The 15,017-nt window shown below is 35.5% G+C and overlaps 1 protein-coding gene across 3 annotated transcripts; it reads left to right on the forward strand.

Annotated features, from left to right (window-relative positions):
- The first annotated feature begins 525 nt into the window (after positions 1 to 525).
- LOC131689349 (glutaminase liver isoform, mitochondrial) lies at positions 526 to 14,662 on the forward strand. 3 transcript variants are annotated; one of them, XM_058974374.1, is made up of 5 exons: positions 526 to 1,169; positions 4,050 to 4,141; positions 12,449 to 12,484; positions 12,615 to 12,711; positions 12,769 to 14,662. In XM_058974374.1, the coding sequence occupies exons 1-5, from the start codon at positions 873 to 875 to the stop codon at positions 14,371 to 14,373; spliced, it is 2,127 nt and encodes a 708-aa protein (XP_058830357.1). In that variant the 5' UTR covers positions 526 to 872; the 3' UTR covers positions 14,374 to 14,662. The 3 variants fall into 3 exon arrangements, with proteins under 3 accessions (XP_058830357.1, XP_058830358.1, XP_058830359.1); XM_058974375.1 differs by lacking the exon at positions 12,449 to 12,484; XM_058974376.1 differs by lacking the exons at positions 526 to 1,169; positions 4,050 to 4,141; positions 12,449 to 12,484 and adding an exon at positions 4,156 to 5,056.
- Positions 14,663 to 15,017: the final 355 nt, after the last annotated feature.

Raw genomic sequence — 15,017 nt, forward strand, 5'->3', positions numbered from 1 at the left:
ATATCATAAAACTTTCAGCAGTTTCCCAGTATTTATTGAAATGTTCGGACTTAGGAAATCACACGATTCGACCCCAGTAGATCGCTGATATAAAATCCTGTGCTCAATCTTCCTATATCATCTGTTAGTGAAGGTCAAACATAGTATTGGGTACTGGGTAGTAGTACGCATGAATTTTCCGAAAAATTCCGGGAGAGTAGAACGAATGATGTTCACCCCCGCCACAGTTCATCATTTTGCGTACTATGCAGAGAGCGTAACATCGTTGACTTTAGAAGAGAAATCTCGAAATGCAGATGATTTATGATGTGGCATACCTACGGACACTATGTATTTTACAACGACTGATAATTCAGCCTTATCACGCGCCTCAGAGAGGTATCGAAAATAAAACGGTTTCTGCGTGTACACATAATAGTTCATCTCAAATTCAAACAACCACGTGATTCGTTAAACACGTGCTCTTACAAGTGCTATATGTACATTCTCCCACTCTCTTGCTCTCGTGACAGACACGATTCTTAGGGAAACTCAGTGGGTGAGAAAAATGGGGCGATTAATATCTTAACAAGCACTACTCTTGACAGGGATACAAGTGTTCTTATTCATTTTTAGAGGATATAAAGTTATCAAATGGTTGTTCAATTATTTCCAATCGATCACCGGTTGTTGTTCTAGGTTATGTATACATAGATTGCTCAAGTTTGCCATGCACATGTTACTAGGGAGATGCAATAAAAGTAAAAATCGATTTTTCATTTTGACAACAATCATTCGAAAAGTGACTAGAAGTGATTTTTTTTATCAAGTGTAGCATTGAAAACATTATCTTTGTTTGCATAAGCTACAGAACAATACGCTAAAGTGTGAAGATGCATCTTCTGAAACGTAAAGCTAGCACGTCGGTGCAAATTTTAGCACAAATTTGTCCCACAAGCACGCTGGTTTCCAATATTGCGAGCCCCTTCGCTACAGATTATAATCGGTGTAGCAGCAACAGCAGCAATCACTATTCAACCATCAGCGTCACTATGGAAAAGCAGAATAATGGGATGAAATTTGGTTGGGATAATACGCTTCGACCGTGCAAAAATAAGGAGATTTTGCTATCTGATTGCAGAATGAATCTGTTGCCAATTCAACGGTTGAATCTTCATACTTCTTATGTGGTGAGTGCTATCGGCTAAAATCCAATCCATTAGTTATATTAAGGATTTACGTAATTTTTATTATTTTCTCTAAACACAATAATAAAATTTCATTAAACAAATTGTTCATAATAAAGCTGCGAAGCACCTATAAAAATTTCCCAGTCGAAATTTTTTGACAGCGCAGAAAAATGTATATTAAATTCTACAATGATTCGCTTAGAAACCAAAAAGCAACCAAAAAAAAATATTTTTGGTTTGCAATTTTTTTAGATCAAAAATATTTGTTATTAGATTACAAAAAAATGGTTGTTGTTTCTATTAACATTAAGCCCTAATACGACTTTGTGTAGATTCAATAATATATTTTTTGAACCTATATCTTTTTTTAAACAAAGCATGTTATTTGTTAGTTGAAATATGCTTTTTTTTTCAAACTATGAAAAAATCCATTTAAATGAAAAAACTTTTTTTTGTTTTCAAAAAAGGCGTAATTAATATCTTGATTATTGTTTTTTTTCTCTATCGTGAGGTGCTCGTATTTTGCACCGAATCCCAAGTGATTTCAGATTTTTTTCAATTTTAACTTTAGATTGTGAACAGAATTAGAAGCACGCACAAAATCTTTTCACTTCGTTATAGTTAAAATGTAAGTTCTAGATTTTCGGTTTTTAAATTATATTCTTAAATTTGCATAATTACAACTCCTAAATTCCAACGTTTCCAATCTCACTTAAAAATGCTGTATTAGCTCCTTTCGACAGTTTATCAATTTTCTGGAATAATGACAATAATATTAGGTTCATAGGTATTACCCCGTTAATAAATAATTTTCTCACCTATGAAAGCACTCATGACCGCATTTCACAAATCAAATTGCAGCGTCTTGAACTCCAATTCTTTTTTCTCGACCTCCGATGCGTCCATTTTTGCCTTTCTCATATAAAAAAGGCTATGCAATCACTGTAAAAATCGACTTTTTAACCGAGGCCCTGAGGGCCGAGTGTCATACACCATTCGATTCAGTTCGTCGAGATCGGCAAGTGTCTGTGTGTATGTATGTGTGTGTCATTTAAACTTACACAATTTTCTCAGAGATGGCTGAACCGATTTTCGCAAACTTAGTTTCATCTGAAAGGTATAACGCTCCCATAAGCTGCTATTGAATTTTTAGTTGATATGACTTCCGGTTCCGGAGTTACGGGTTGAAGAGTGCGGTCACACAGCAAATTCCCATATAAACTGATACCACCATGATGTTCAAATGATGTAACACATATTAAAATTGATGGAACATTACTCTAGTTTGCGGGTCTGGATCACTAATGATCAATCAAAGCAGCTTTGACCACGTTGGCCACCTATGACGGTTCATGACACCCCCGGGGAACCCGCCAAGTTCCTAAGCTAATATCACACCCATTCCCCAACGAATTCTCTACCGATTTTTACAAACTTGATTTCAAATGAAAGATACAGTAATACCATTGACTGCTGCTGAATTTCATTATTAGGTATTAGTAAGGATACACTGGAATTTCCCTTATAAATCGGTACAATCGTAATACCTCAGAGGCAAAAAACTATTGAAATGGTCACCAAATTACTTCTAATCGCAGATCTAGATCACTGATTGCCAATCAAACATTCTTTGAATATATTGTCCACTATCGACGATTCCGGAAGTCCGGAATTCCGGGCTCCCTCCTTCATCACTCCCCTCCCCTTGGACCACCCTCACGCCCGCATTTCCTTCATCCACCCCGTATACCGAAATAAGATGAAGGATTTCTGACGCATCCTCCACTCCCACTCTACTAACCCCCCATTCCCTCCACTTTCAAACCCATTCCACCAACATTTCAAAATATAATCACATGAAGATAACATTGAACTCATGCTGATTAAGCTAATTAAATATTATTCTTTTGCCTTTCTCATATAGAAAGGTTACGCTATTGCTCCAAAAACCGACTTTCTAACCGAGGCCCGGAGGGCCGAGTCTTATATAACATTCGACGCAGTTCGCCGAGACCGCAAAATATCTGTGTGTATGTATGTATGTATGTATGTATGTATGTATGTATGTATGTATGTATGTATGTATATATGTATGTATGTATGTATGTATGTATGTATGTATGTATGTATGTATGTATGTATGTATGTATGTATGTATGTATGTATGTATGTATGTATGTATGTATGTATGTATGTGTGCGTATGTGCGGATTTGTTAACAAAATGTCCACATCGGTTTCTCGGAGATGGCTGAACCGATTTTTACAAACTAAGATTCAAATGAAAGGTATCATATTCCCATAGGTTGCTATTGAATTTCATTTTCAACCGACATCTTGTTCCGGATTACGAGTTGAAGAGTATGGTTACAAAACAAAATTTGTTGATTTGTCCACATCGGTTTCTCGGAATTTTCTGAACCGATTTTGACAAACTTGATTTTAAATGAAAAGTCCATCAGCTGCTGTTGAATTTTGTGTGGATCCGAGTTCTGGTTCCTGAATTACAGGATGATACGTACGATCACGCAGCAAATCCCGATTCTAACGAATTACGCGATGAATGTAAAAAGGTGAATTTTTTTCCAAAATGTAAACACAACTGTTGAATTTGTAGATCTAGGTCACCAACAGTCATGCAAAGTTGTACCCCTAGCCCCAGCCTCATATAGTCGAATGAAGCATTTTCAATGCTAAAATTCAATTGTTGCATCAAGATATTGTATTGTATTTGTATATCAATCAAACTTGGTTAAACACTGAAAATTCTTTAAATAAATTGTACAACCAAAATCAACGAGTTATATGGACTGTAGGAGGGGCATCTCTACAACAAATTCTACGAGGTTTTATTCAAACAACAACATTGTCTCTTCTTCAGGTATGTGTACCGTTATCGCCAAGAATCTACAGCAAAAGGGCAGCGTTTTACAAGGAAATAGACCATAACAATCATGGTACAGTCATACCAGAGTAAGTATTATGCCTTCTATTTGCTATTTCTAGAAGTATTTATAGTGACTCATACAAAGCTTGAATAAGTTTGTTGCGTGGATGGTTGGAAACACATGCAAATTTATTAAACAAACTTAATATTCTTAGCGTTTTCAGTCGTCGCAATATAAAAGATCATGGGGGTGTGGTAAACTACATCATGAAACGTCATAGGTGTGTTTGCCACTATATCATGAATTTGCGTTACTCATTATAAAAAAGTAGATCAAATTTGAGACTATAAGTAGGGAATTCATCAAGCTTATGCTAACTGTTCAAAAGTCGATCAGCGTGATATTCCATTAGCACATGATAAATGACTTACAAGCACAGATGTTTGGATCAGAAAATGTTATTTGCAACTTACTAAAATTTAACAAAATGACTATTTTCTGTGGTTCTGTGGTCATTTGATGAATGACGTGTTTTGTTGTAATCTTGGCAACAACCATCAATAATATAAAGACTGTTTTTAGATTTACCCAGCTTATTAGGAGTGCTAATACATTTGTAGATGTATAGCTACACGACACTCAATTTGCGATTTTCTACTAAAAATTATATTTTCCAGTTTGGTCGATGCGCAACTTGATAATTAATAATCAAAATAACCATCTCGAGAGCTCCGATCAACCATATAAAAGAACGTTTCTTACCTTGCAGCCGGTCCAGTTTGATAACGATCGGATCGAGGACTGTCACGAGTGTTGTATAGATCTGAAATTAAAAATTAAGTGTAATTGGCTATTGCCATATGTACATTAACGCTAACATGGATACACTTACGGATTGTGAACATACCGACCACGAAGATGTGACTCACGGAGACAATAACAATGGTATCCCAGCGAAACAGCGTGAAGCCTTCGTTAAGTTGCTAGCAAATTTTATAAGGTACATGGAGATGTGATTAAGATTGTGAATCCTTCAGTTTATACGACGAATAGAGATTACGTTTGCAGTGTTTAGTGAAATATACAAAAATAGAACATTCAATTTAGTAAGAACTTAGATATGATTGTGTAAAAAAGTGCTTGTTTAATAATTGTACTTGGTGGTTTTTAATACTTATTATTGTGGAAGTTTGAATATATCAGTTTTCAGAATTAGTTCAAAATGTGAATACAAATATATAGCGGTAAATGTTCATACCAATAAGATGTTTCTATTCAATCACAATTAGCAGAAGTGATATTTTGTTTTTGGAATTTTCACTGGTAGGGCAAGGTGGGGCAAATCCGACCAAGTAAATGGTTTTGGCTGTAAAATGCTTATTTTACATTGGATCATGTCGTCTTATATATCATATTATCTAGACAACTTTCTATATATAGCATTTTATTCGTATCTTGGGAAAATTTTGAGATTCAAGCGTTTTATGGAAAAGTTCATTTTTGCTGTTTTCAAAAATGGTGGGGTAAACCCGACCGCCTATGTTTTTGGATGATTTAGTACAGATATTATCCAAATTATAGAGATTTTCATTGATAAATCAATGAATGTTATGTTATTGAATTATAACAAGAAGAAAATGGAATTCAATGTCATTCTTGGAATGTCAAAATCACAAGCAGTAGCACGTAAAGATATTCCCATTTGCATCGGAGCAATTGCTCGACGAATACTTTATTAATCACGATTTTGTGTCTTTTGTTTGCAATCATGAGCCATTGCGCAAGAAAAAAAATAATAAAAATAAAAATATATTTCAGTTTGATAAATAATCATTTTCTTAGCAAAAAATCTGTCGGATTTACCCCGCTATTTAGAGGACGGATTTGCCCCACCGCGTCATTTTTCATTACGATGCAATTAAAAAAAAATATGAAAAAAGTTGGACTGAATTCATCTATGCACTTTGTAGGACTTTAATCAAAGAATTTAAATCCATTAACATTTTATGCAATCACTTTAACAATAAGAAATATCCTGTCAATGATGCACAAAAATCAAATCAAAATTTGAAAAAACACAATTATTGTCGTTTGAGCATCTCAATGTAGACTAATAAATTGCTGTCATGCCACCATTATGATTATTTTCGTTGCTCTACACGACAACATTGATATTAGTTCGCGTATAGTTCCGATTTTCGATAACAGAGGTGGTCGGGTTTACCCAACGGTCAGATTTGCCCCACCTTACCCTATGTACACTTGCATAATGAAGCGTAAATATTGCATTCCAGAAACATATCAACAACAATTACTTGTAATGTTGTTATTCTCCAATTATCATCAAAAATCATTAGAGCATGTTTATCCCAGCTTTAATTTTTGACAATTTTTTTTTTCAAAAAATCAAATGACTGAAATACCTCTAAGATAAGAAAAGTATGCTGAAGGAAGGATTTACTCGAATTCAACTTAGTTTGTCTGCTAGAGCCTATCAAACTACTAACTATCAATTTTCATATGAGGCTGACAAAATCGGGGGTAGACAAAACCGGGTCTGATTCAGAGCTATTAGCGCGATTTTCGGTGGGTTAAATTAGTAAAGAATACTAAAAACTAACGCCCATTCTATAATATTCAGTTCAGTAATTCGAGAGATCGGGCTCACTGCAAGCCATGAAAACTAAACTGCGTTGTGGAGCGACGGTCATTACTCTGCTCATTAAAAAATAATACAATTAAAAAATTTCAAATACTTTTATAATACTCACAACCTTATTTAGGGAAAGTTTGTTTGTAATATTGTAGAGGGAAAATGCTGAAAAATTCCTGTATTTTCTCAATTCGCAACATATAAGTCGTTAAGTATACCAATTAATTTAGAATACCCTTTCAACATAAACTATCGCACGAATGGAAGTAGGTTCACCAAATTTTGGAAGGAATCGATAAAATAACCCCTTGAAGACTACTAAAAATTTGGTGCACTTCGATGCAATTAACAAAATGTCCTCAAAAAATAGGTTGTACCTATTAATGTGGGACACAGTGAATAATAAATACAGTAATGACCAGTTTAACCGGCCCAAGGTGGTATTTCAGGCTTTTTTTTTAAATGGGGACATGGACAAAATCGGGACATATTTCTATCTTTCTTTATAATGAACCAAAGCTGTAAAATATTCTTCTTTAGTCCCTGTAATTTCATACCTATTTCTGATTATTTAACCCTCCGGAAGTCGCGCTTATGGCCCACTGAACGAGCAGCCGCTTATGCCCTAAGACGATTTCGCCAGATTTTCAGAGCAGCGTGCACTCAGTGCACTAGCGCGACTCCCGGAAGGTTAATATAAATTTCCATTTAAGGGGTCTTTCAGCGTAAAATTTAAAGTAGATTGATTTTTTTTATTTTTGCATATTTCCATCTTTAAGAAGCTTAAGAAAGGATTTACTCGAATTCAGCCTACTATTCGTCTGCTAGAGCCCCAAAAATCGGGGTAGACAAAATTGGGGGCAGACTAAATCGGGGGTTGATTAAATCGGGTCTTCACTGTATTATAACAGATAGGTAGTATTCGAAGAAGTTTCTTGTGGATGAGTGTAGAACGTTTTTTTTCTACTTCCTTGGAGTCAGCGGCGTAGCCAGAAATTTGGTTTGGTGGGGGTTTGGTGAAAATCGAACTTACAGTCAGAATGGCATAATTCCGAAACCGTCATCTTTGAAGTTTTAAAATGATAAAGAATCAATTTGTCAAAAAAATAGTAGCAGACTTCGTGTCTTTATCGAATTTGTTGAGACTGTCATTTAAAACAACTTTGTCGAAAGCGTCAATACTACGTGTAGTATATCGACCCATAAAATGATATTTACGAAATGTTCTTAAATCTATTTTTGTCTAAAATAAATTTTTATTGTGAGCTTCACGAACTCAAGCTTTGGATAAAATGTAAATTTTATTGTTCATAAACAGTAGAAAAGATTTATGATAACCAGTAAACCATAATAGCTTATTTTCAAGGCATTAAAATATCATAATAGCTTAAAATATTTTGATACCCTGAACATACGGAACCTTCATGTATTCAACAAATAGTTTATAATAGCACTCGCAAAAAGTTGCTGAAGACTCTCGAGCAAAATTAGTTTGAACAGTAAATTTTGGGACCATACATAAATTACGTAACGCTTTTAGGAGGGGGGGGGGTTCGACAGGTTGTGACATGTTGTGACATAGGGGGAGGGTGAGTAAGTAGATTGTTACGTAACATGTTTTCACCGAAGAAAAAAAAAATTTCAAGGAATTTTTTATGTACCCCCTAAACCACCTCTTGGCTACGTTGCTGCTTGGAGTTTTTATTTCGCTTTTCATTTTCTTAGATATGTTCCAGATCGATTCGATGGTTATAAAATAGAATATTTGCAGTCAGAAATGGAAATTTTTGCACCAATAAGTAATTCAGTTCCATCCAGACAACTTGAAATTGTTCGGTAGTGTAGTGGCTGCAGACAAAAAAATGAAATACGAAATTCGCTTTATCGAAATAATATTTGTCCTTCTTAAATGAATTATAATTATAATTCATTTAAGAAGGCCAAATATTATTAATTATTAATATATTGAACAATTGAACAATTAATATATTGAACAATAAATACACACACAGACACTGTCCCAAATCGTCGAGCTGAGTCGATTGGTGTATAAGACTCGGCCCTCGGAAAAATCTTGAATGTTTTAGCGAATTCTTTACATTTCTTTTATAAGAAATGTAAAACACTCCGAAGAAAAACATGTGAAAACTTTTCATAGCAAGTTAATTTCATAGAGTTAATTTCGCGTCCAACATTTTCATTAATTTTAATGGCGTAAATAATAAATTCTTCCCAAATTAGGAATTCTCGCGCACGAACTCTTATGGCGAAAAATACATTTTTGAAATAACCGCTGTGATGCAATGCAGATCGTTGTAGAAATGCCACACAAACCCCCTAAGAGCCATGAGAAAGAATTCCTAATTTGGGAAAAAGTGAAAAATACCGGTTTTTTGACTGTTTTACATTTCTTACAAAAGAAATGTATCGCAGGCTGTTATGACCCAATAGTAGTGCTACACGTTTCTTATGCGAAAAAATAGCCTAAGTTATATTTTTTTTTTGGGAAGTGCCATTTAACTTATCATTAAAATGCGTATGTAAAAATATATATTGTTTTTACTAAGTCATGCAGTTAGAAAAAATTACTCCCGCTATTACAACTATACCGACATGGCAGACTGTATAGACCCAATAGTTGAAATACACGTTTCCATGTGAAGAAATAGCCAAAACTATACCTTTTCATATTGAAAGTACAGTTTAAATTATTATTAGAAGGTAGATGTAAAAATATACACGATCGGTTTTGTTTTCACTTAGTTATGTACTTAGAAAAAAAAAACTGGCTCTGCATATTTACAACTATACCGATATGGCAGGCTACCTTGACCCAATAGTTGTAACACCGACAAACTGACATGACACTGTATTTTCAAATTTGGCAAGATATTATTAGAGAGTCGACACAAAATTTTGTAACTCGTACTGTCAAACGGACGTTCGTTTGACAGTACGAGTTACGAAATTTTCAGTCAACTCTCTAATAATCATCGAAGCTACTCTATGTAACTAGAGTTCCTCCAGTAGAAGTTTGGACAAAAGAAAATAGACAACCATAGTTTCAAGGCACTTGGCTCAAAGAAGTTGGGCTATACTTGAAATAGTTAAAGAAAACTATAACCTTAGAAATATATGTTCTAGTTTTGTTGAACATTTGATAAACAGCTTAATAAATTTTGTAAACATATATATAAACAATATTTGACCAAATATGAGGTAAATCAGGGCAAATGGCATACACTGCATTTTCAGCGAAAGATCTACGGTCTGGTCGTAAATCGTTTCATTCTCGGAAATGGAATAGTTTATTAATCAATGTGATAATAAATCACGAAGTTGTTGTAACAGCATTTAATTAGCAAGGCACTGGAAGGTGAAGTATATTTTTCAATATTATGAGCCATAGTACTCCAGGGAGAGCAAGGAGTTGAAGGAAGAAAGTTTTGAAAAGCGTGGGATAGGGTCATTTGAGCAAGCTTAGAGTTTCCCGGCGACTTAACCTTTTGCATGCTACCCCAGGAGTTAGGATCTTTTGGCATTAGAATGCAAATCACCTGAGTCTGCGGCATGTCCGGACGAGCGTATAGTAACTTGTTACTTCATGCTGTCGGAACCGACTTGAAGTTGATTCAATTTTTTCGATTCACTTTTCATGGAATCAACCAGAGAACAAAGCCAGTCAATACCGCAATATTGTCCGTGCTTTTCCAAAGGAGACACGATGATTATTTTTCGTCGCAGCAAGATTCGCAGCGCTATTCGGCGCAATGTATTTCTTATGGGATGACACTTTAATAAAAGGTGGTGCAATTTTGTGTAAAAATCTTATTGTAAACAAAACATACGAAAACCTGAAACTTTAGAAGCACAGTTTTAGTCAGTTTTAATGAGAAATTCAGTTAAAGTAAATAATTAGCACACATTAAACTTGGGTAATATATATTTTTCGACGTTCTTCAGAATTTATTATCAAATGCGCCAATTCAATTCGTTGCCTCAAAATGATTAAACGACTCGTTTCCAATGAAACGTACAATACTTTCTACTTAAAACATTAATATATGATGCTCCGCTCATTTGAATTCGAAAAACTTCTGCTCGTTTGAATATGTCTTGTCCAGACTTTTACTAGAGGACTTTAGTGTTCTTTTGCAAAAGACATGTTAAGTAATGATGTGTAACTCATTATGAAGATGGAGCTACTGTTCCGAGTTTAAATTATTTGCCAAAAATTTTCACTGAAATCGTTCTAGTTGTCATGTCAGTTTGTCGGTGGTTGTAATACACGTTTTTATGCGAAAAAATAGAATAAACAATACCATTTGATAATGGAAACTATAGTTTAACTTCTTATTAGAAGGTTGATCGGTTTTGTTTTCATTTAGTTATACGCTTAGAAAAACTAATTCTGCTAGCGAAATAAACGAATTGACAAATGTTGAAGTTTTTTCTTATGTAATACACACTCAATCGTGTTTATAGATAATGCTACTTTGGACTCTGTAGGACCTCGATTGGACTCAATGTTTTGAATGATCCGTGATAGTTAGAACACGTATATAGTAAGATTCATAACTCATGGTATTTATATTTGAACTTGAAAAAAAAAATGTTCAGGATCCCTCGGTGGATTATTTCCGAATTGGTTTCAAATTGAAGGTAAAAGTTTCCTTAATCCAATTGTGAACAATTCAACGATGCTTATTTTTTGCCATAATATTGTTCTATTATACACACCGTGATCCATATACGACCGAAAGATAACTGGATACGCCTGTGGATCTTTAGACCTCCATTCCAGAAAATTCTTGGAATACCTGGAACATAAGTAAATATAGGACCTACCTACCTGAAACAGAATCGTTTTTAAGCTATATAATCATTCAATTTCGCTTTTACGAAAGGAAATTCAATAATAATGTGAAGAGAATTTCTTTTACGAACCAAATCCCAAATAACGGACACTTCTTGTACGAACTAAATCCCAAATGACGTACCATTTTTGTGCGAACTAAATCCAAAATAACGAACACTTTTTTACGAACAAATTCAATTTACGAACCCCGATTTGGTTCGTAAATGGAGGTTCCAGTGTATTGAAAAATTAAAAACAATTTAGTGCGCATGAAGTTCACGTTCCTTTTCATCGAGGGTGTAAATAGGCCTTAAGCCTTGATATGGGAGAGCGGAGATATGGATTTTGTACGCATTATTCTTCAAATTCAAATAACGTGATGGGTATCAAGATGTATGAAACTATTAATCGTAAAACCAGACCATGCTTCGTAAAGCTCCTTTCTTTCTCTTATAATATAATAGTTAGTAAAACATCGAGCCTAAGGTTGGGATTTGAGTTCTTCGATGTAAGAATTGTTTAGAAGGTCTTACAGCGTATAAACTGGACAAAGCAAACCCTGTTTCAACTGTATGGTTTTTTAACCAAATTGTGCTGAATGCAACTTTATTTCGTGCTTACGAGTGATTTTACTTCATTCGATTTCTACAAATTTGGCTCGTCCTTGTCAACTTTTTCAGGAGAGACCCCTTTAAAATATTTTTACGTCGAAGGACATCAGTCCGAATTTTACACTCAAAGTTTCTAGCTGACTTACATTCTAATAGAATTAAAGAGGTTGTACATTGCATGGTCTGCCTATTCGACTTTGGGCCGTTCAATTGTACTAATTTGTTTCATATTTGTAATCTGATCACTAATATTTGAACTTTTGTGCAAAGCTATCATTTTCGGAGAAATTTATCAATGGTCTTGATGTGAGTATCTTCCGTAGGTTTTTCATGTTGTCTTCGTAGCTTTTTATGCACAAATGAACTACTTTTCTTTGATAGCATGATTTGTATATTTCTGTAGCTGTTTAATTATTTTCACTGTTACTCTTTCCAGACAACGTGATACTGACAAAAAGCAAGCTGAAGATCTACTCTTCGACATGTTTAAAAATGAAGACACTAATCTGCTCAATATTGGAAAGTTTCTGGCGGTAAGTTTTACGCTCGACCTTGCATCACATTAGTACAATATGCGTATTACTTCGTAGGCGCTGCGCACCACTGGCATTCGTCGTACCGATCCTCGCATTGGGGAAATGATGGAGAATCTGAAAAAGGTTCACAAGTTGAACAATTACGACGGTGGTTCTCCGTTGACACAACATCTCAATGCGGAAACCTTCAAGGCGGTTATATCACCAAACATTGTACTCATTGCTCGTGCATTCCGGCACCAGTTTGTGATTCCAGATTTTCATGGATTCACAAAGGACCTCGAAGAAATCTATTGGAAATGTAAAAGTAACACCGACGGCAAAGTGGCAAGCTACATTCCGCAACTGGCACGTGTTAATCCTGACTATTGGGGTGTCAGCATCTGCACGGTGGATGGTCAGAGATTCTCGATCGGTGACTCGTGTGTTCCCTTCACACTACAGAGCTGCAGCAAACCTTTGACATACGCAATTGCCTTGGAAAAGCTTGGGTCGGATGTGGTTCACCAGTATGTTGGACAGGAACCGAGTGGAAGAAATTTTAACGAACTGGTACTAGACTACAATAAGAAACCTCACAACCCGATGATCAATGCTGGATCTATACTGACTTGTTCTTTGTTGAAGACATTAGTTCACCCTGAGATGACGCTTGCTGAGAAATTTGATTATACTCAAACTTGGTTTAGTCGAATGGCAGGAGGTGAACCGTTAGGTTTCAACAATGCAGTATTTCTATCGGAACGGGAAGCAGCCGATCGAAATTATGCACTAGGATTCTACATGCGCGAACATAAATGCTACCCTGATAAGGCCAATTTACGTGAATGTATGGATTTCTATTTTCAATGCTGTTCGATGGAAGCAACGTGTGAAACTCTGTCGATAGTCGCTTCCACATTGGCTAATGGCGGGATCTGTCCACTGACGGAGGAAAAAGTCCTACAATCGGAAAATGTACGAGATGTTCTTTCACTGATGCATTCTTGTGGAATGTATGACTTTTCTGGTCAGTTTGCTTTTAAGGTTGGCCTACCAGCGAAATCAGGCGTTTGCGGTGGCGTTATGCTGGTCATCCCGAATGTTATGGGCATTTTCATGTGGTCTCCTCCATTAGATCCGCTGGGGAATAGTTGCCGCGGAGTTCAGTTCTGTGAGGAACTAGTGAATATTTTCAATTTTCATCTGTACGACAATCTAAAACATGGTTCAAATAAGAAAGATCCGCGCCGCCATCGTTACGAAACTAAAGGACTGTCGGTAGTAAATTTGTTGTTCTCGGCTGCAAGTGGCGATGTAACTGCTCTGCGAAGGCACAAGCTATCCGGAATGGATATCACGTTGTCCGACTACGATGGAAGAACGGCGTTACATTTGGCCTGTTCCGAAGGGCATCTGGAATGTGTAAAGTTTTTGCTTGAACATTGTGGAGTTCCACATGATGCTAAAGACAGATGGGGAAATCGTCCGGTTGATGAGGCTGAGACGTTCGGGCATAACACGGTGGTAGATTATTTGAAAGAATGGAATGAGAAAGTGGAGATGGCGAAAAAACTGACAAACGATCCAGGGTATAATTCGGACCAAGATAGTTCGAAGAGTGGATCGTCCTGTTCGACGGAGAGCAAATCCAAGCATCCAACAGGCATTTTGAACTAAGACATCGAATCTTAAATAAACCTATTGTATCACTTCTTGAAGTTATTGTAACGAAACTTCCCCATACTGCCGCTCTACGCATAATTGGCCCAATTATAGTGAATCACATGGAGCATATGACAAATATGCGTACAACGGTAGTATAGCACATTGCAACACAGTCGAATGATAATTATTTGAACAAATTACTGTCAAGGACAATACTATTAATAAAACATGAGACTGCTCCTTATTTATAGTAGGCTAAATCAATCAATAACTAGATAATAAACTTGGCCAACTACTATAATTTCGTAGCTGCGTATTATTTAAGAATAGTTTTTGGGGTGACATTATTTCAGAGTTCTGCAAAGAAACATCTTATCCTATATGTGGTACAAATACTACATCTCAAGTGCAGTTTGTTAAGATAATAGTAATACAAGTTTGAATTATTTAGCTGGTGTAACGACAGCATGAAGCGACATAGTTATATGCACATTCGAAAATAAAACAAAATTCTCAATATGAATCATAATAGTAATATGCAGACAATAAATATCTGTTAATGTACATTAGCTACGTCCATTTAATGTCAATTAGCCAATGAGTGTATATAGATGGAAATGCAATATAAATATGTCAAATATGTATTGTATAATAAA

The sequence above is a fragment of the Topomyia yanbarensis genome, chromosome 3 (assembly GCF_030247195.1).
Source record: "Topomyia yanbarensis strain Yona2022 chromosome 3, ASM3024719v1, whole genome shotgun sequence".
Taxonomy (NCBI): Eukaryota; Metazoa; Arthropoda; class Insecta; order Diptera; family Culicidae; genus Topomyia; species Topomyia yanbarensis.

Excerpts from the sequence above, each read along its gene's own strand:
- LOC131689349 (XM_058974374.1), top strand. The coding sequence starts at position 873 with ATGCATCTTCTGAAACGTAAAGCTAGCACGTCGGTGCAAATTTTAGCA. Across the intron at positions 1,170-4,049 it reads ATCTTCATACTTCTTATGTG|GTATGTGTACCGTTATCGCC; the intron begins GTGAGTGCTATC and ends TCTCTTCTTCAG. Across the intron at positions 12,712-12,768 it reads ATATTGGAAAGTTTCTGGCG|GCGCTGCGCACCACTGGCAT; the intron begins GTAAGTTTTACG and ends ATTACTTCGTAG.